At 40.2% G+C, this 23123-nt stretch overlaps 1 protein-coding gene across 1 annotated transcript; it reads left to right on the forward strand.

Moving 5' to 3' along the window:
- The first annotated feature begins 401 nt into the window (after nt 1–401).
- On the forward strand, nt 402–16140 carry UPK2 (uroplakin 2). The gene is made up of 5 exons (XM_034758148.1): nt 402–511; nt 8538–8693; nt 9852–10089; nt 12579–12658; nt 14412–16140. Exons 1-5 carry the CDS (start codon nt 430–432, stop codon nt 14552–14554), a joined length of 699 nt encoding a protein of 232 aa, XP_034614039.1. The 5' UTR covers nt 402–429; the 3' UTR covers nt 14555–16140.
- Nucleotides 16141–23123: the final 6983 nt, after the last annotated feature.

Below are 23123 nucleotides of genomic sequence, written 5' to 3' on the forward strand. Positions count from 1 at the left end.
TTGTGATTTGCTCTATGAAATGGATCAGTTAGCTGAATGTCATTTAGAAATTATTTCTCATGCAAAGCTCTCTGCACAGGTTGGTCATCGCCAATGGGTAGAAATCCTCTCACTGCTCTCTTGAGCATTTAGGCCCAGATCGAGGAAAGGACCTAAGCCCCTACTTCTAAGCCCTTTACTGGATCAAGTCCTTAAAGTTCCCATTACCTTTACACCCATGTTGTTGCCTCACTGTGTGACAAGAATTGCAGATTAATCTAGTACATGCATCTCCCTTGTCTCTTCTCTTCCTTTTCTCCCATCCCTCTTCTATGCACCTGTTTAATGAATGCAAATCCCTCCCACTTTTCCAAGGCAGAAAATCTACAGACCCAGAAACTTACTTCTCAGTTGTCCACCAAGCTAGACTAATCCCTTCACATTACAGCAATGAAGCTAATTCAGCTGATTTGCTTTGCTGGCTACCTTGGAATAGGATGGGCTATTCAACTGTCCAGTTTAGACAAAATCTGTAAGTACCACTTTTCTGTTTCAGTAGTAGCAAGCTACATTGGATTTTATGCTTTGAATTAATGTATTTACTTTTAGTAATGCTCAGCTGAATTAATGCTGTAACAGCGCAACCCAGGTTTAGATGAACAGGAAACAATATAGCAATATTTAGTTTTATTTCAGTTTATATTTAGTTTATATTGCTATTATTATTTATGTAGAGCCATACATATAAGGAGTTTTACAGGCAAATAAATTATTTATTAGAAGATTTATACGTATTTCCCACATGAATCCTTGATTGTAAAACCTAACTCTATTTGATAGAGAATTTTGAACCATTTCAGGCCAAATTCTGCCATCATTTACACCAGCATAGGTCTGAAGTATCTCCATGGACTTGAACTTCCACTGACATACTGTGGGCAAGAAATTATACCTTTTCTTAAAAAAATTACTGATATGTACAGCTCATGCATGCACATGGCACTATATAAAACAATAAGAATAGGTAATAATAATAAAGTTAATAATAAATCAAATTACTCTAGATTTACACAGGTGTAACTGAGAAAAGAATTTTGTCCTTCAAATCTGATATTTATATGTGTACAGAACAAAGAAAAAAATTAAAACTCCATGCTACATGAATAATAGGCAAAAAGAAACTATCTAGATTGAAGCCAAAATAAAAAATGGTATTAGGAAAGTACCAGAATGTATAATCTCCTTTCTCCTGGCGTAGTTAGTAAGAAGAAGAAAGAAAAATGTGCCTGAGATACTGCAACAAACTTATACATTGTAACAATCTTGTAATTCAGCAGTATCTGTCACACTGATCAGAATGCTCCCAAACCAGTTTCCAAAGGGTGATAGAATACTAAAGGCAGGAAAGTTGTTGGTAATGTTCTTCACTGTCTTACTCAAAGGAAGATAAATAGTGCACATGCATAGGAGAAATGTGTAAGGTCACTTCATTTATCTATATGTGCATTTTAGTTATCATTAGAGTTATGGTTACCAGATAGCAACTGTGAAAAAACAGGACAGGGGATGGGGGGTAATAAGAAAAAGTCCCAAAAAACGGAACTTTAAAAACAGGACAGCTGGTCACCCTAATTTAGAGTACAAGTAGTGCAGATAGAGATCCTATTAGTCTTTATAGGAGTGTGACATTTTTAAGGTCGAACACACCTATTCTTGACCCTTTTCTTCACCCTGAATTCAGTATTCATATAGAGGTTGATTTTCAGCAGTCATTGGAGGTTCAGGTGCTCAGCGCCTCTGAAAATGAAGCTCACAGCATATTTCATTATGTGTATAATAATGTGTTCATTTACCGCCCAAACCAATACTGCCTGAAAACAATGAGAGTCTTTCCATTGATTTTAACAGGAGTTGGATCAGGTCTTTGATGAGTGATAAGTACATTCTTTAAATAACTGTTGATTCTTTCTGAATGAAAGGAGGTATTAGAATATAATCTACTGTTAGTAATTCATTAATGGCACTATTTATTTTAACATTTTGGGCTAGATTCTGCTCTCTGTGATACCAGTGTAAACCTAAAGTAAGACTGTTCAACCCAATCAAGTTGCTCTGGGTTTCTATTCGGAGCTGAGTCGGGCCCCTTGGCTCCAGCCCTGCATTCCTCAAGCAAGAAAAATTCCATGGGAGTTTTGCCTAAGGACTGAAAGATCAGGGTCTTTAGCATAACAAAGTAAACAAAATTGAAATCAGAGAGGCAAGGTCAGGTGGGCTAGGTAATCGCTTTTATTGGACCAACTTCTGTTGGTGAGAGAGAGAAGCTGTCGAGCTACACAGAGCTCTTTTTCAGGTCTGGGGAAAGGGACTCCCAGGGTCGTAACAAAATGCAAGGTGGAACAGACTCATAGATTCATAGATTATAGGACTGGAAGGGACCTTGAGAGGTCATCGAGTCCAGTCCCCTGCCCGCATGGCAGGACCAAATACTGTCTAGACCATCCCTGATAGACATTTATCTAACCTACTCTTAAATATCTCCAGAGACGGAGATTCCACAACCTCCCTAGGCAATTTGTTCCAGTGTTTAACCACCCTGACAGTTAGGAACTTTTTCCTAATGTCCAACCTAGACCTCCCTTGCTGCAGTTTAAACCCATTGTTTCTGGTTCTATCCTTAGAGGCTAAGGTGAACAAGTTCTCTCCCTCCTCCTTATGACACCCTTTTAGATACCTGAAAACTGCTATCATGTCCCCTCTCAGTCTTCTCTTTTCCAAACTAAACAAACCCAGTTCTTTCAGCCTTCCTTCATAGGTCATGTTCTCAAGACCTTTAATCATTCTTGTTGCTCTTCTTTGGACCCTTTCCAATTTCTCGACATCTTTTTTAAAATGCGGCGCCCAGAACTGGACACAATACTCCAGCTGAGGCCTAACCAGAGCAGAGTAGAGCGGAAGAATGACTTCGCGTGTCTTGCTCACAACACACCTGTTAATGCATCCCAGAATCATGTTTGCTTTTTTTGCAACAGCATCACACTGTTGACTCATATTTAGCTTGTGGTCCACTATAACCCCTAGATCCCTTTCTGCCGTACTCCTTCCTAGACAGTCTTTTCCCATTCTGTATGTGTGAAATTGATTTTTCCTTCCTAAGTGGAGCACTTTGCATTTGTCTTTGTTAAACTTCATCCTGTTTACCTCAGCCCATTTCTCCAATTTGTCCAGATCATTTTGAATTATGACCCTGTCCTCCAAAGTAGTTGCAATCCCTCCCAGTTTGGTATCATCCGCAAACTTAATAAGCGTACTTTCTATGCCAATATCTAAGTCGTTGATGAAGATATTGAACAGAGCCAGTCCCAAAACAGACCCTTGCGGAACCCCACTCGTTACGCCTTTCCAGCAGGATTGGGAACCATTAATAACAACTCTCTGAGTATGGTTATCCAGCCAGTTATGCACCCACCTTATAGTAGCCCCATCTAATTTGTATTTGCCTAGTTTATCGATAAGAATATCATGCGAGACCGTATCAAATGCCTTACTAAAGTCTAGGTATACCACATCCACCGCTTCACCCTTATCCACAAGGCTCGTTATCCTATCAAAGAAAGCTATCAGATTGGTTTGACATGATTTGTTCTTCACAAATCCATGCTGGCTGTTCCCTATCACCTTACCACCTTCCAAGTGTTTGCAGATGATTTCCTTAATTACTTGCTCCATTATCTTCCCTGGCACAGAAGTTAAACTAACTGATCTGTAGTTACCTGGGTTGTTTTTATTTCCCTTTTTATAGATGGGCACTATATTTGCCCTTTTCCAGTCTTCTGGAATCTCTCCCGTCTCCCATGACTTTCCAAAGATAATAGCTAGAGGCTCAGATACCTCCTCTATTAGCTCCTTGAGTATTCTAGGATGCATTTCATCAGGCCCGGGTGACTTGCAGGCATCTAACTTTTCTAAGTGATTTTTAACTTGTTCTTTTTTTATTTTATCCGCTAAACCTACCCCCTTCCCATTAGCATTCACTATGTTAGGCATTCCTTCAGACTTCTCGGTGAAGACCGAAACAAAGAAGTCATTAAGCATCTCTGCCATTTCCAAGTTTCCTGTTACTGTTTCTCCCTCTTCACTAAGCAGTGTGCCTACCCTGTCTTTGGTCTTCCTCTTGCTTCTAATGTATTGATAAAAAGTCTTCTTGTTTCCTTTTATTCCCGTAGCTAGTTTGAGCTCATTTTGTGCCTTTGCCTTTCTAATCTTGCCCCTGCATTCCTGTGTTGTTTGCCTATATTCATCCTTTGTAATCTGTCCTAGTTTCCATTTTTTATATGACTCCTTTTTATTTTTTAGATCGTGCAAGATCTCGTGGTTAAGCCAAGGTGGTCTTTTGCCACATTTTCTATCTTTCCTAACCAGCGGAATAGCTTGCTTTTGGGCCCTTAATAGTGTCCCTTTGAAAAACTGCCAACTCTCCTCAGTTGTTTTTCCCCTCAGTCTTGATTCCCATGGGACCTTACCTATCAGCTCTCTGAGCTTCCCAAAATCTGCCTTCCTGAAATCCATTGTCTCTATTTTGCTGTTCTCCCTTCTACCCTTCCTTAGAATTGCAAACTCTATGATTTCATGATCACTTTCACCCAGGCTGCCTTCTACTTTCACATTCTCAACGAGTTCCTCCCTATTTGTTAAAATCAAGTCTAGAACAGCTTCCCCCCTAGTAGCTTTTTCAACCTTCTGAAATAAAAAGTTGTCCCCAATGCAGTCCAAGAATTTGTTGGATAGTCTGTGCCCCGCTGTGTTATTCTCCCAACATATATCCGGATAGTTGAAGTCCCCCATCACCACCAAATCTTGGGCTTTGGATGATTTTGTTAGTTGCTTGAAAAAGCCTCATCCACTTCTTCCACCTGGTTAGGTGGCCTGTAGTAGACTCCTAGCAGGACATCTCCCTTGTTTTTTGCCCCTTTAAGCCTAACCCAGAGACTCTCAACACTTCCGTCTCCTATGTCCATCTCTACCTCAGTCCAAGTGTGTACATTTTTAATATATAAGGCAACACCTCCTCCCTTTTTCCCCTGTCTATCCTTCCTGAGCAAGCTGTTCCCATCCACACCAACATTCCAATCATGTGTATTATCCCACCAAGTTTCAGTGATGCCAACAATGTCATAGTTGTATTTATTTATTAGCACTTCCAGTTCTTCCTGCTTATTCCCCATACTTCTCGCATTTGTATATACGCATCTAAGATACTGGTTTGATCTTTCCTCCCGCTTGGGAGTTCCTTTCCCAGACCTGAAGAAGAGCTCTGTGAAGCTCAAAAGCGAGTCTCTCTCACCAACAGACACTGGTCCAATAAAAGATATTACCTCAGCCACCTTGTCTCCCTAATATCCTGGGACCCACAGGGCTAGAGCCACACTGCATACAACTGAAATCAGTACATCAAAATGCAAAAAGAAAAAGAATTAGCATTAGGACAAATGGCCAGAGGCCATGTAGAGAGCACAATGAACTGGCTCACATTACATTGGTATCCAGGCGGACTAAAATGCTGTACCTGGTCTTCCAGCAAGCACAGGAGAGCCCAAGCTTTATCTCAGAGGTGACTAAGGGGAATACCGTCAGGTTAAAAGTCACATGTAAAAAACCCCCCAGTCATTACTAACAGTACATTAGAGCATTCTCAACTAGGGGTCTGGGGCCCCCTAGGGGGCTGTGAGAAGATTTCAGGAGGGCCGCCAAGCATGGCTGGCATTAGATTTTCTGGGGCCCAGGGCAGAAAAGCTGAAGCTCCACTACATGGGGCTGAAGTGTGGAACCCTGAGCCCCACCATCCAGAGCTGAAGCCTGAGCAACTTAGCTTTGCGGGGGCCCCTGTGATGTGGGACCTCAGGTGACTGCCCTGCTTGCTACCTTCTAGTGCCAGCCCTGGCTTTTATATGCAGAAAAGCAGTTACTGTGGCACTGGTGGTGGGCCTCAGAGAAAAGGGTTGAGAACCCCTGCATTAGAGAATATTAAGGGCCTGATTCTCCATTCTGTTACATTAGTTGTAGGCCCCAGTTCAGCAACATACTTAAGCTTGTGTCTAACTTTAAGCATATGAGTAGTCTCATTGAAGTCAATGGGAGTTCTCATGGGCTTAAAGTTAGACACATCCTTATACACATCCTTGCTGAACTGGAGACTCATATCAGATAGCTCCAGTGGCATCACTGAAGTGATCAGCAGAAAATCCAACTCTAAACAAATCTAATTTACTTTCCATTAGTGAGGCTGTCTGTTTATACTTTGCATTTCACTCATCTTGAAGAGTGAAATTAGACTAGATCATTCATTTTTCTTTGTAGTCCCTTTCTAATCAGTTTCACTTTCTGGTTTGCACTGGCATTGGAGGAAATTACTACAACCTGGGCAAAACCCATTTTAATTAAAAGATTTACTTAAAGAATGTACATATCTGGTTATTTAAACAAAAGTTAAGTTTTAGATTCAGGGCATGTCTACACGTATAGTGGTGCAGTGGTCCGGGCCGGTGCAACCCATTAGGCGATCTAGGTGGTCGCCTAGGGCGCTACAATTTGGGGGGCCGCAACCGCGGTGGTATTTCAGCGGCGGGACCTTCCGCCACCTAAGGTGGCAGAAAAGCTGGGGGCGCTCCTGGCAGTGGTGCAGCTGCAATGATGCAGCTGCGCCGCTGCAGCGCATCTCCCGTCTCCCCAGCTCTCCCATCGGCATAATAAAACCACCTCTGTGAGTGGCAGAAGAATTGTTTTTATGTGTATAAGGGTTGATATTTAAACTAGCTATAATATTAATGTTTTATAACTACAGATGCTTCTCACTATAAACTGACTTGCTACTGATTCCATATAATACCCACACACAGAGCTTGAAAAACTAACTTGTCCACTGCAAGTAAGAAATTTTCCCAGATGGTTGCCAACAGCTTCTGAAGAATCTAAGCTTGCTTTCTTTTATTTTATTTTAACGGTTCTGGTCCTTATGGTTATGCAGAAACCCTTCCAGCTGTGAACATTGCAGTGCTGTCTTCCTAAGTCTGCAGTCAGACAGCCCCAGTGCTTCTGCTGCTGCTTCAAGACCCCCGAAGCAGCAACAGAGTGAAAACCGACGATTTGAGATTTCACAGCTGCTGTTCAGTATCATGTGGGCAACAATGAAGCTGACAAGAATTAGATGAGGTTCATTCTGCAGCTGCTTGGGAAAGTAGTGGGCATCAGCAGTGGCAGGTGTTGGGGCTATTTGCTAGGAGGAAGACTGAAAAGTAGGGCTGGGGGAGAGGTAGAGAACCAAAATCCCAAGCCTCTCTGCAGCCAAGAGAGCTGATGGAAGAGTGGAGCAGTGGAGACTTTACCACTCTTCACATTCCCTCCACCACAGCAGCAAGAAAGCTGCAGGAAGGTTAAAATAGCAGAAGGCTCTGAGAACAGAGGAAGTGAACTGTCAGAGGGAATTTTCCTTCTCCTTTCCAGAGTCAGAGGACCGGGTAGGAATTTATCAGTCACATACTACCTAATGGCTGATAGGAAAGATGGGGCTCTCAAACAGACTCAAGGGACGGCATCCTCCTCTTTTTCAATAGCTGTTGGAGAGAGGTTGGCTTCTCACCTGGGCATTGAATTTAGAAAATGGAAGCATCAAAGCTTTTGGGTTGGGGCTGGGGCCACAATTAGGGAAGTGCAAACATAGCTTCAAGCCACATCTTCCCCTGCTTCCAATGGGCCCTGTGCTCAGGGCTGGACTGGAGTAACAGAGAATCTGGCCCTATGTTTTGAAAATAGATTATTTTAAAATGGATTAACAATTTATTAAAATCAAACAGTGTGTTACTCTTCAATTCCTTTAAATAGCAAGGAGTGATGCTTTAGTGGAGTGGCAGCATGTCTTTTTCACAGAGGCTAGTAAGCTTAGTTCTTAGGTTAGTAGATGTTGTTTATGTTTTTCAACATAGATATATAAAGCAGTAATTATATTATCAGAGGGATTGTGGCAGAACAAGGTAAGGTATGCCCCACTCAAGACGGGCTTCTGCTGCGCTCCCAACCACAGACCCAGTGAGGAACTCAAAACCAGTTACATCAGTAGTAATCACAAACCATACGTTTCATAGGTACATTCACCTAATTAAGATAACTAAGATTCTCTCCTAAACATTTGATCTGTTCCTTGAGTGTCTATAGCATTAAAAAAAAAAAAAAAAAAAGCACAAGATAAATAGCGAAGCTGGTCCAAAATTGTCTATCAGAACATTTTTACAGTGGAAAATGGCTGTTCAACTAAAAGGAAGTTCTTATGAAAACGTTTCCATTTTGTTGAACAATTTTCGTTTTCATCGAACCTTCCCCCCCACCTGAAAAATGTCAATGAAAATGAAAAAAAAAAATTGTGTCCTCAGAGATTTTTCATGATGGGAAAAACTTATTTCCCCATCAGCTCTAATAAATATATCAATATTCATTAGCTAAATTTCCTGGTCATCATATATTTACATGGAGACAAATTTGCTCTAACATTATCTTTCTTTCATTTCCAGCACTAGATTTCTTTCCAAATGCAAGCGTGATTTTAGCAGCAAGAATGAGTTCATCTTTCATTGTTAATATTCCTAAGTGTATTTCTTCCTCTCAATTCACACCCACCACGATTAGACCAGCAGTAGCGGCTGTTGGTGATAAAGTTGCTTTGCCAGGTATGGTGTATTCTTGATTTTTCTCTTTCAATGTGTCGATTCTTTTAACTTGTCCACCTGTATCCTTGTGCCGTGCTCTGACACATGTGCAGCATCTTTTTTTCTGCCTGTTCCCTCTCTGACATGTCCTCTCTTCTGTCTCCATTCTTTCTTCTCCTTTTCATCTGTCTTTCTCTCTTTTTTTCTATTTTTTAAAAATAAATTCTTGCTCCTTTTTGGGGGCTTTTCTTGCTCCCCTATTCATAATCCCATGCATGCTGCATGGGTTTTGGGCATCGTTAGTGGCTCTGTAAGGCCAGGATACAGGCATCACATCTGTGCCCTATAATTATCCTGGAGGCTTCTCATTCCCTGCAACATGGCTGTGGCCTGCAGGGACAGCTAGTCAGAAAATTTTTGTTTTAAGCTTTTACCTGTAAGAAAGGTGGAAATATTTTTCAAAGAGAATTTCCAGTAAAGTTTTTTCTGTTTTTCCTGCAAGTAGACATGTTATCCAATCCATGCCCTATAGATACCCACACTGCTCAGTCCATATACTACTGTGGCCTCTGGCTAGTCACGATGTTGCTTAGTTGAGGCATCATGGTTGTGGCCTGTGAGTTATGTGCACACTATAAAGTTGGGAGAGAAAATCATTTTCAAAGTTCAGTTCTATTTTCACACTATCCTTTCTTCCCTCATTAATACAGACAATGAGGACTAGGTTGGCACCTTGCAATCTGTCCCTGGGAAAGGGGCAGGACATATTTGTTCTAGCCGAGGAGTAAAGAACAGGGACTGAATTAGGACTCAGTCCCAATTCAGATCCTGTTTCCCACTTGTTCCATGGAGGATGTAAGCTGTGCCAACCTTTTTCCTGCAACCTACTTCCCCTCCTCTGTGTCAGCTCATCCTGTGCCAATGCTCTATCCGCTCCTCGCCTATCTGCACTGGCGAGGGACTAACACCCCCAGGGCAGCTACTTCTCCCAGACATTACAACCCATGTTGCCTACACAGGGGAGAGAAAGGGGCACCTTATGGTTCCTTACTCCCCTGTATGGGATGCTTGAGCCCTCAGATAACATCTTCAAATCACAGCATCAGTAATAGGTTATGGTCTTGCTGCATTGATTGGTCATATGATTAATGTGAAGTTTTTATGCTGTCCTTTTTCTAGCTGTGACAGACACTGATCAGATCAAATCCCTCTACTCTTCCTCTACTGCCCAAGTTTACTTTGCGGGAGAATTCAAGAGTGTCTCATGTAGAATAGCCAGGGATCTTGTGAGCATGGACATTGATGATGGAAACTACAAGCTGATCACAGTCGTAGGCTACCAGGTGGGGGTAGAAGTCTGTGAAAAACCTAAAGGCCCCTTCTGCAATCGAGTTCTTCAGCCATCGTCGATTTACAGGTACCGTATGAGCCAACTGAAATGAAAGTGCATTCAGTAGGGCTAAAATATTAGACTTTGATAAGTCAGTACTCTTTACACAAGGTGATGCTGGCAACATGAAAGCATGAGAGGGTTTCCTTTCTCTAGCAAATATAAAAAGGGTTAAATATTTGTTTTTGTTTTTTTAAAACATGCTAGGCTCAGAGTTGTTTAAGAATTGTTTCCTGCCCTGTGTGGGTCAGTCATTTCCACTATAATTCAGGAGAGGTGCACTCCAAAAAATGCAACTTACTTACTTCTGATTCATGGTCCCTAGTGTTTAATACATTTTGTTTAGACACCCACTGAAACCAAACACAGTGGTTTTAGAGATGAACCTTTCAGGCTCCACAACTACCTTAGGATTGAGATATTCCGGGGAAGACAAAATGAAGGTTCTCTTAAAAAACATACATATGCATTCAAAAATGGGCTCTTATGTACCCAGGACAAATTCTCCACTCTGGTTCCAGCCCCTTTGCAAAGTATTCAGAATCTGGCCAGAGCTGCTGGGCTGAGACTAGAGCTGGTTAGGAATTTGTTGACAAAATGTTTTTTCATTGAAAACTGCTGACTTGTCAAAACTGAAACTTTTCATGGGGAAGGATCAGTTTTGACAAATTTCTGAACTCGAAAAAATGTTGAAAAAACTTTTGAAATTGTTAAAGCGTCCTGTTTTGAGATTTTCTAAGCAAAAAACTGTCAGTTTTCTGGTTTGAAACCACATTTTGTTTCTAAATTTAAGCTAATCATAGTACATTTAAAAATATTAAAATTTTGAGATTTTGACTTTTTGTCCTGATTTAGGATGGGAACATTTTTCAAAATCTCAACATTTTTGGGGGGACGGGAAAACCATTTCTTACCCAGCTCTAGTTGAGAATTCCAGTGGTAGGTAGTGGGGTGTGGGTTCAGAGCTGGCATAAAGCTGGCAGACCTGGCTCCCATGCCAACCAATCCCCACTACAGCCTAGAAGGTGTGCTAGGGAATTGAATGGGCTCTTCCAATTCACAGCTGGGTATGGATCCTTATAGCTTGTCTACACAGTGCAGCAATGCACGGTAGAGGGGTGTGATTTCTAAAGTGCACCAGGGTGTTGTGCACTAATTGGATCATGTAGACCTTGCTGGTGTTAACTAAGTTTCCTTGTGCACATTAATTGAGTGCTGTTTGAAGCAGATTTACGACAATGTGCACTGAGGAGCATTTACTGCACATCAGCATGGTCTACACAGGCCAGAAGTGCACAACATATTGGTGCACTTCAGAAATCACACCCCTCTAGTTCACATTGCCACACTCTATAGATAAGCCTTAGAGTTCATAGCCAACTGTTACAAGTTACAGCAGCCCCATATCTAGTCTAACTTATGCTGAGGCTAGGGCAGCTAAGACTATCTCTACTATAAGATACACCACTCTTTGTTGGCAGGAGAAACAAAATAAAACCACCTCTAATGAGGGGTGGTAACTATGTCGGCGGGAGAGCATCTCCTGCCAACAAAGCGCTGTCCATACTGGTACTTTTCTCGGTAAAACTTTTGTCAGTCAGAGGTGTGTTTTTTTTCACACCCCTGACTGACAAAAGTTTTACCGACAAAAGTGCCATGTAGACATAGCCTTAAGAATCAAGGAGGCAGAATCCCATTTTGCAAGCACATATGGGCATCTGAGTGTACAATGCCAGCTTGTGTAGATGCAATGGATGCATGCACTGTTTTTCTATTTTTCTGATTGCACCTTCTTCTGAAAATCAAAATGCTCTAAGTAATGCAATGCATTATCTTTAGAAAGCTTCCTTATTACCAAATACCATAAGTGATAGTTCATAATTGTAAACTCAGACAAAAAGAAAAGTTATAGGTGGAGAACAAGGGCCTGGTCTAAAGCTTACCAAGTTCAAAGGACATCTTTCCAGTGATTTCAATGGGCTTTGAATCAGGCCCGTAAAGTGACTCAGAGAGAGATTAAAGAAAGAATTCCACTTACATGGATGAATTAAGAATGAAATGTGGAGATAGAAGAGTATGGGTGGATATGAAGTCAAAGAGGAAGGGAGGAGCGAATCCATGTAGAGTTTTGAAACATGCAGATAGTTTCTTAGGTGATAAGAGACAGTGACAGAACCAAACCAAAACACTAGGTCCAAAAACCCTCCCGCCAAATATAGGTGAGCTTTAGAGCTAAATGCCAATTCAACATTTTGGACATGGGCCCATCTTAGTAAGGAACCATTTCAAGTAATGGTGGGATGGGAGTCAGAAGGTCCTTCTTTATGAAGACCGAGAACAGGCTGTGACAGCAATTTTCCATCATAAAAAAAAGTTTGCTATTGATTATGGTGGACAATATTATCCTAGGTTAAAAACAATCCAGAGCTAACAACTGCACTAAACATACAGTGGTATTTTGTATGATCCTGTTTAAGAGAATGTCTAATGTTTATTTTTTACCATGCTTATTTAAGGGTAAATTTCTTTATTTTGGATGAAAATGCGGTAATAAGAGCTCACACAGGCTGGTCAGATGCCATACAAACAAACAATGGTGAGTCCCTAACATAGTGAAAAAGTCACTTCAGTCATTCTCATTAAGCTCCTGTCATTCTGAGTCATAAAATCACCTTGTTACAGGATAATAAGCTGCGCTGCTAAAGGTATTTTAACACTAGCCTTTCTCTCTCCAGTTCATAGTACTGTGCAGAAACTTGGGACTGGATTATCATTTACACCAGAAGTATTTTGTATCCACTTTGCAGTTAATTTACGCGGGTGTAAAAGGCTACAAAAAGGTGGAAGGCATGTGAGAAGCGGGCCCGTGGTTTCATTTAGCCTGATTCATCACTACAGTACAAGGATTAAATAATAATAACTAATAATTAATCTGATTGAGATTTAAAAATAAGTAACCACCAACTTCCTGCACTAGGTTAGATATCTAATGCCTTGTCTTCACACAAAGTTGCATGGATTTAACTTATCTGGTTTAAAAACTGATTAAATTAAACCAGTGCAAAAGCTCGGCGTGGACACTCTTAAATTGATTTATACCTGACTTCTATTGAATTAGCATAAATGGATTCCTTGCTGAATTAACATGAGCCATTTTAAAATTTATTTGAGAGATTTCACCTGGAGACTGCACCAGTTTAATTTATGGATCTTAAAAAAAACAAACGTTTAGGGTACGACTACACTGAAATCAGAGGAGTGATGGCTGCATGGGCTGGGATATCTGTGCTAGCTTTGATGGAGCTAGTACTGCTAAAAATTGCAGTGAATAAGTGGCAGCATGGCAGTGCAGGCATGCCAGGGACCCTGGGCACATACCTTTATTGCCAGCCTTTGCTGAACTCTGTACCTTCATGTATCCACTGCTATTTTAGCTGCACTACCTAGATTAAAGCTAATGTCAGTATGTCAGACTGTCCTGCAATCACAACTCTGTTTACAGTGTACATATACCTTTAGACAAACTGCTAGTTTGTGTGTAAACAAGGCCTAAGTACCTGAATGCACCTAAAAACCACATGCTTAGATGTCTAAATAATAGGGCTGTCAAACCATTAAAAAAAATTGCAATTAATCGTGAGATTTAAAAAAAAGTCATGATTAATTGCAGTTTTAATCGCACTGTTAAATGATAATAGAATATCAATTTAAATTATTTTTGGATGTTTTCCAACATTTTCAAATATTTTGATTTCAATTACAACACAATACCACGTGTACAGTGCTCACTTTATATTATTTTTTATTACAAATATTTGCACTGTAAAAAAGAAACAAAAGAAATAGCATTTTTCAATTCACCTCATACAAGTACTGTAGTGCAATCTCTTTACCATGAAAGTTCAACTTACAAATGTAGAATTTATTTTTTTTTGTTATGTAACTGCCCTCAAAAAACAAAACGATGTAAAACTTTAGATCCTACAAATCGAAGCATGAAGGGCCATACGAATGTTTAGCATATCTGGCATGTAAATATCTTGCAACACTGGCTACAACAGTGACATGCGAATACCTGTTCTCACTTTCAGGTGATGTAAATAAGAAGCAGGCAGCATTATCTCCTGTAATTGTAAACAAACATGTTTGTCTTAGCGACTGGCTGAACAGGAAGTAGGACTGAGTGGACTTGTAGGCTCTAAAGTTTTACATTATTTTGTTAACTGCGATGACAGCCCTACTAAATAGTACTACTTACACCCTCACACTAGGGTACAAAAGGGAAACATCGGTTTGAAAATCTACCCCGATGGCTTTAACTCTCTAAATATTTTGTCTTTACATTTTAGTGACAAGATTCTCGGCATATGATGGATCATTCTTAGGGCGGGCCGGAGGAATGATAGTGATCACGATACTGCTTTCTGTTGGTATGTTCGTGCTGGTGGTTGGCTTAATTGTGGCAGCAGCTCTTGGAGGAAAAAAATCATAAATCAGGCAAGCCAAGATTGCCTTCCAGAACAAAAACCACTACCGATCTGAATGAATTGTTTTCCGGGAATCAAGAATATCTACAATAATGAGTGCTGCATTAAAGAGGGGACATGAAGAATTAGAAATAGTATAAATCAGAATTGAAGATGTATAATGTATCAAATGAAAACTGTAAATAACCTGATTTACAATGTGACAATTTTTATATCAAGAGCTAACATTAGAGTTAGGCCCAAACAACTCTGATGTTTGGTTCCAAGTTGGCTTGGGCCTTTCTCTAGCTAAGATACTTTGGTGCCATAAACAAAAATCCATCATCATTAACCCGAGACATGCAGCTAGGGAGCTGTATATCACAAGTGCCACAGTGCATGACTTTTAATTCTAGGAGCAACATTTCTGAGGGTGCTTGGGCAGGCTTTATATCTCAGTGTCTTAACACATCTGCTGTGTTAGTGGTTGTATGGTGTGCAATGGTTGATTATGGGTGCACTGAGGGCTATGGCTCATTGTGTGTAGTGAATTTCTATTTACACCCATGAATCAGAGGCCACCATCTTTGAGTCTGACATTTCACGTTGGCTGGAGAGGATGTATGGTGCATTGTGCTAACTGTCATAGGAGTTGATTTTAGATGCCTGATCCTTAGAGATGTTGAGCAGCTATAACTTCCATTAACCCAAATCCACAAGCTTCTAATTGACATCAATGAGAGCTGCAGGTCCCTGGTGTCATGACCCACAGGGTTCAAACCTAGGTCTTCAGAGGCCATGGGAACAACCACACTCCAACTTGCCAGTCTGCTGACAATGGCTTACCTGGGACCCATGAAGCTCAGCCCGAGGGTTAGGCTCCGCCCTGAGGTCCATTTGGCAGAGCCCTGAAGCAGCTGACTGGCCCTACTTAAGCCGGCAGCAGGAACATTAAGTTGTCTGAACAACTGGGTTCCACTCTGCTTGGGACTGTGTGCCTCGTGGCAACATGTCCTTGATTTCTTGGAATCTGACTTGTGGTTCTGGACCTTGTGGTTCTGGAGTTTGTTTTCTGCCTCTGACCTCCTGGTATCCTGACCCATCTTGACTCTGGTTCCTGACTTGTGGTTCTGACCCCCAGTCTATCTCCTGCTTCTGACCTTCTGGTATCCTGACCCAGCTGATTCTTGACTCCTGTCTTGTGACTGGACTCTGGCTCCAACTGCTAGGTTTGACCTAGTTGTAACACCCAACACCTCTCAGGATCAGGCCCTACTATGGCATTGTAGATGTCCTGATGAGTTTACGTGGTTTGCATATTGATCCATAGTGACAGTTATTCTCCCGAAGGGTCTGTGCCCAGGGCCACTCTGAAAATTTTCATTTATGCTAAAGAGACTTGTCAAGTAACCACTAAAACTGATCTGAAAGAGCTTTTATTGCTTTGAGCTGAGAGGCCTCATCTCAGCTGTCAGAATTTGCTTTGATGTTTTGGCAACTGCACTCAGACCTCTGAAATGGTCCAGCTGTGAGCCCTCGGAAGTGTAAATATTTTCAATCAGTATTTTCAGTATAAATAATAATACCAATAACCAAATTAAATTCTTTAGGTTTGAGGCTCTGGGGTGGTTACAGATAAATTTAGTTTAGTCAAAGACTGTGAATGACACCATAAGTGATAGAATTAAAGACTTCATTTAAAATAGAAATTTAAAATAGAATAGATGGTTAAAGCAAACAGGAAGTATGATAAACCATACACTGCATTTTTATACTCGCATTCCAAAATGAAATGGTGCAGCCAGGGGTGTCCATTCCCTGAATGAGAAGAATGGGTAAATAATCCTTTTTTTAATGGTATCTTGATGGTGGATGAGCATGCTAATCTAAAATTAATGTGCTATCCTTTAAAAAAATTATTTACAATAATACGCTTGATTAATTAGCATTAAGCCTATCTTTAACCATATCTATATTTCCGCTACCTTCATTAAAATACCTTCTACTCCCTCTTTGGCTATTTAATATTAAACATTTAACATTATCTTTAACAACTGTGTAAATGCCATTCCAATAACTGTCAGTGTAGATAGCATCCCACCAGAACATTTACATATGTCCAAAACTCTTGTTGGAACCAAACAAGTTTACAAAATGGCCTGGGGTTATGTCCTAAGTTGTCGCTAACTTGGCTATGAGCTGTCTTTCTTCACCTCACCCACAATTTACCACGCCCACCCTATTGTCAAATCTAAACTTTGGCCCCACTTACATTTTAGCACATTTTTATTACATTTTTATGTAATATTAACAAACATCACTTTTATAGGCTACAGAGGACAGGTTCCCAATCATCATCATGTGGCAAAAGGAAAAAAATACTGAAATAAAAATAGATTGAGAACATGGAGTCTGAGTTTAATGGAGATGCGAATAAGGCAGACCCCTACATAATTATATAAAAGTACAACCTATAACTAAGAGAGAGAGTGGGAAATGATAGAAATACATTGGGCCAAATTCTACTCTCGGTCAAACCCATTGACGTCAATGGAGATGCACAGGTGTAAGTGTGAGCAGAATTTGGCTCTTTGGGCTGAATCCAAAGTCCATTGAAGTCAATAGGAAGCTTTCCATATGACTTCAGTGAGTTCTGGATCAGGCCCTTTATGTTTGGTATCATTGGGTACCAAGTCTTCAAGTCTTACAACTACGTATAAATGTAACTGTCAGTGATGAAGTAATAACTGTGCCAAATGAAGTAATAACTGTGTCAAAATGAAATAAATGACAATCGGTGATGAGGATTTAAAAGCAATAAAAACAGTGGAAATTCAGCTGCAGTTTCACGATGATGCTGATTTTCATGGAATCCATAATAGCAAGAGTGTGATATATCAACAGAGGGAGTTCAACAACTGCTATGGAGCAGTTATTCATTTGTTAGGGGAATAATTCCTACCAATGATCAATTAGCAATGGTGTCCAGTGGCACTGGCGTTACAGTTTACAATCCTTTACCATATTTTCATAAATTGCATTCAAGTCCTTGGTTTAATGGAATGCATATAATCTACATTGTACTGTCCTGATAAATTGTTATATGTTCAAACTCATTACAAATTTGAGCTCCCTCCACCCCCATCTATCTCATGTAATAAAAAGGGTTTGGGGTTCCTTCCTCTCTTCCGAACACTTTGCTTTTTTTTCAGAGGAGTTTTGAACATGTGAATTACTTTGACTTTCAAATAAAAATAAGCATGCTGTATATAAAATAATGACCTCCATGAATATGTTCTGATGTTTTTGCAATGCAACTGAATCTGGGTTGAAAGGAAAAAACTCCAGTCTGAATGAAAAAATTAAGAGTCGGATTATTTTCCTAGAAGAGTGACCTGATAAAAAAGCAGAGCTCAAATAGTAAAACATTTTGACAAGAGTGATTTGTTATCCCTTTAGACCATTCTCCAAATTTCACTGAAATGCATTGGGCCTGAAGCCTGGTCTACACCTATAGATTCCAAGGCAGAAGGGATCACTGTGATCATTTAGAAAAACACTTCTACTTATGTAGATTATTCCCCTTCCTGTAGGGGGTTCATTAAACTGTAAAAAAAACACCTTTAGACTGATATAATTGCATCCACAATGGAGGGTGTGGAGGGGAAGTAATACCCCTTTAAAAATACCTGAATGGTCCAAGCAGTACAGCTGTCTAGTGCAGACCTTATTCTCCTTTGTGCTGCATGTTGTGTAGTCACTTCCACCTGTTCAATATAGTAGAGTTTTTTACACAAATTTTGCACTAACTTTGCATTGATATAAATGTTGGCGCTAGATGCAGTGCAACAAAGAAGCATGCCCTTTGTTTTAACCAGGGGAACAGCAGTCCCTCTGATTCTAACTTCAGGATAGATGATTGAGAAAGCTTGGTAGCGTTTCCCAGGTGTCAATAAACAGTGGTATTTGCACGCCTTACTCCAAACAATGCTTTGTCAGTTGAGACCTACTTTCTCGTTAATTTCCAGCCTTGAGCTACTTACTATTTACTATGGGCATTTTTAAATAAATCATATATTGATTCTGTACATGTATTGTTAATTAAGGAACTGATCCTGTGTGGTGATGAGTTCCTCCAGAGAAGTGTAGAACACCTTCAATTGCTAATGAAGTCATTGGGTGGTGCTGGTGCTTAGCCCCTCTCAAGATACACTCTGCAGGATTGGATGGTGTAGAGAAATCTGAGCGATGCACAGAAAGAAAAGTAAAAGATCAAATTATTTGAACATGAATTGTAAACAGAAGTATTTTTAATGCGAGCTTTGGGAGTTTCCTTTTCAACGGTTTAAAGTATTGTGACTGAAATCCTAGCTCCAGTGAAGTCAACGATAAAACTCTCAAGGACTTCAATGGAGACCTGGGTGGTTTTTTTTTTTTTCTCCAAATTTAAATAAACTTGTGCATAAACCGTGGCAGTTTTTATCAAAGTGAATCATTAAATAAAGCACCTGTATCTTATATGTTATGCAAAATGAGAGATGCGTTCTACCACCCTTACTCTCAATGAGTACTTCTTGCTCTCTGTGAGCTGAGGGGTGAAAACATTATCTCTTTCCACAACTAGCCCCATTCATTTCAATGGGGCTGCTAGCAGAGTAAAGTGCTACTGAGCTGTATATAAAGGAACAGAATCTAATCCTGAGTGTTATACTGTTGGCATGAGCTACACATCCTATATATAGCAGAAACCAAGGACTCATCTTGTTTTAACACAAAAATAAACCTTGCATTCACCAGTCCACATCAATACTATAGTATAGACAGTGATACTCAGATTGTTACTCATGAGCCACAAGTGACTCTTTAATGTGTCTCCTGCAGCTCTTTGAAGCACATGATATTAAAACTCGGTGTGATTTAATTATTAACCAATCAGGATGCTTTTACTATGTTATTAACCAATTAACTTATCAACACTAAGTTATTAACTTATTTGCTGTCAGAAAAAAAAATATATATATATATAAAACAAACTAAATATTTCCCATCATACTGTTTAAACATGAATAGTCCTATAGTAAATGAAACAATGAATTCACACTACTGTAGCTCTTTTGGGTAATGTTGATCACTAATTTGGCTCCTGAACCACTGAGGTCTCAGTATCGCTGGAATAGAACTAAATACAGTACAGAGTAGACATGCCAATAAATACAATAAAGTAGAGTTGCCACACACATAACATATTGTAATATACATGACAAATTATCATGCAAAAGTCTTTGTCTGATTACTATTACTACATACGATACTTTTCCCTGTGGATCTTTTCCCTGGACAGACTGGTGCATCAGGTGCCTGGTACAGTGCCCAACAATGTGTAAAATGCCTTCAGAGTTATAAAGAACTTTTCACAGACTTCTGCTACGAAGAGAAATTCTCCACTTAGTTACAGTGCACAAGAACTGCTGAGACACAGAGGGCATAGATGACTGAACCAACACAGCCAACTTATGCATGTACTATTATTATTATTTATTTATTTATATTGTGGTAGCTCTTAGGGACCCTAGCCATGGACAGGGAACCCATTTTGCTAGGTGCTGTACAAACACAGAACAAAACCCCAAAGAGCTTACAGTCTCCAGATGTTGCCTTTCCTGATGTCAGAAAATCTGCTCCCATGCTGCTGAGGAACACTGGACTTCATATGTGAAGATTAAGACAATCATTCTCAGTCCTGCTCACTCCCAATCTCACTACCTGACATACTCTCATATAGAGGATTGCTGTTGGAAAAGAGCAGTAACCAGTTGCACTGAAGTCTTGAAGGGAACTCATTCAGAAAATATCTGTTACTTGCATTATTGAACAGAGGGAACAAACATAAATGAGATTCCTTTTGTATTATTCACACTAACTACACTTGTGGAAGAAAAAGCACATTGAAAAATATGACTTGCTGAAAGCAACCAGATTCCTGTCTCTGACAGTTGTTCATTCAAGTCATTTATTCCCTTTTTATAACGTTGCCACTGCCTTTTGCTACAGGTGCACTATCCATGCCTAGCTCATTCCCTAAGCTGCGGATCATGCCCCAGGAAGTGGAATATTAAAATCACTATTTTCAAGACATTATCTATGCCACAGAATTGAACCATTTGTAACAACCAGTTTAAGAAAAAATATTTCAGTGCATCCACACCCACTGTGCTGAACCAGTTTAAGTTTTGCTTCACATTCACAGTAGAACTGTACTAAATAACTTCAGTTACAATGCTTTCTGGGCATCTAGCCCACAATTCCTGGCTCAGCTTCTAGAAGCAGTGCATTCTGGGAGATTTTGTAAGGCTGCCAGCGCACTGTAGAACACTAGTGGAAGAACCAGCACCAGTTTATTTAAAATAATTTTAAACACGGTTAGTTAAATCAGAGCAAACTCCCAGATCCACTTAAATCAGTTTACAATTGACTGATAACATTTCAGGTTAATTTGGTAAGTTATCCTGGTTCAGATTCACCATGCACTACCATACTGAGCTTGAGCCCCCACATTATGATAATGATTATTACTATTATTATTACTGTTATCATCATAGCATCTAATAGACTCAGTTGTGGACCAGGACTCTGCTGTGCTAGGTGCTGTACAAACACAGAACAAAAAGACATGATGTGAAGGGCCTTGAAAGTGAAGACAAGTAGCTTATGTTTTATGCAATGGAGAAGGGGGAGCCAGTGAAGGGTGACATGCTCAAAGCTCCAGGCTAGGAAAATGATCTCTGCAGCAGCATTCTGAAGGGATATGCACAGAGCTTAATTTGGTTCAAGTTTACTATGCACTGCCCATTCTGAGCTGGATTTTACACTGTGCATTCTTTACTCTGGCTCCACTGAAATTATGCCTTAGGTAACATACCTCAACACAATGTTTCAGCTAGTAGCATGCAGCAAGTCTTGGAATTTCTATGGTGTCTGTATTCTGTGGGCTGCTTTTTAAAAAAAACTGATTATAGATGGGACTGATAGTGCCACTAGGTTGCCCATTATAGGACCCATTTAAGACTTCCCATTATCAGATCCTGTTTTCAGTTGTTTATAACATTGTCAAATTTTAGCCATTTGGGCTGAAATTTTCCATGCTAGATATCTGCCCCAGGTTGATTTTTTTTTCTTAATTTCAGGCAAAACTATTTGGCTGTTTCTGAGAACAAGTCTAGGAAAAATACGTTGTTTTGTCCGTGTAAAAAACAATTGGCAACCTTTTGTTTGAACAGTTCAAGGGTCCCCATATTTTGGAGCAGGGACTTGATATTTGGCAGGAGGATGGCCTTTGTGATAGGGCGTACAAACACCATACAACCCAATAAAGAGTTAACAGGAGGCTGGGAGCCCAATTAGCTTACCTTGTTGCATCTAGAGGGTGAGTCAGGCTCAATTTGGTATCAAAACCAGCTGGTAGGAGCTGGGTGGTTGTCATAAAAGAAGGAATTCAGTATGCCTAGGAGGCTAAGACCATCTGTTCTCTCCTGAGGAGAAAGATTAGGTAGAGGCTGAGTAGAATTCTTCTTCTTCTTGGTGGAGTTGCTGAAGAGACGAATAAGCTGCAGGAGTTGGCAATAACTTTAGTAGCGGGTCCCGTAAAGAGACAGAGTAGGAGCAGCCCTACCCATTTGTTTGCTAGGGTAAAAAACATTTATCTCATACAGTAAAACCTGCAGCACAGACCATCTCCCAATTTTAAGAGACCACTTGAAGGCATCTGCGAGGTTTTTTTTTTCTGTGCAATTTTGTTAATCTCTTAGGCCATTTATTCTGGTCACTTTCAGTCACTTAAAACAGATTTGACTGTATCATAATAGTGCTTGCATTTATACAGTGTCTTCTATTTCAAAGGATCCTAAATGAATGTAACATGCTCTAGTCTAGATCATCTTCACTACACCCACCTATGAAATGCAGCCACCTGTAGGTGGAATGTAGTGGCTGTTTAATGTAGAGAGCAATGCTATGCAACAATCTAACACAGGAAGTGAAGAAGAAATCAATTAAGGTGATCAGATAGCAAGTATGGAAAAATTGGGACACTTTTTTTCAGGGTAGGGGTATAGTTATATGTATAAAACAAAGCCCCTAATATCAGAAAGGTCCCACTGATATTGGAATGTTTGGTCATCCTAGAACCAATTTAAACTGCAGGAGGAAACTAGGTAGGCAGCATTTAATTACCCAAGGTGGTGTGTAACTAGGATGCCCGGAGTTATCTATGCTACTCATATGAAACAGGTTGCAAGTTGGCAGCTCAGTTTTATATCTCTTCAGAATCACAAACTTCCAGCAACACAGTCCTCCGCTGTTCCCAGGCTAGGGCTTTAGCTCAGTACAGAATTAGAAGGAAAAGTAGCACCAGATCCTGTATAACCTTAAATGTTCTGTGGAAATCTCCCTGCCAAGTACTGATCTGTTTAGCTTGTCACTGTGACAAAAACACAATACAAAGTAGAACGCTGTAAACTATACAAACTCAAAAGTGCCCACAATCACGGAGACGTGTACTACCACTGCATACTCTTGAGTTCTTTCCCAGAAGTCATG

Source organism: Trachemys scripta, chromosome 1, assembly GCF_013100865.1.
Source record: "Trachemys scripta elegans isolate TJP31775 chromosome 1, CAS_Tse_1.0, whole genome shotgun sequence".
In the NCBI taxonomy this organism is placed as follows: Eukaryota; Metazoa; Chordata; order Testudines; family Emydidae; genus Trachemys; species Trachemys scripta.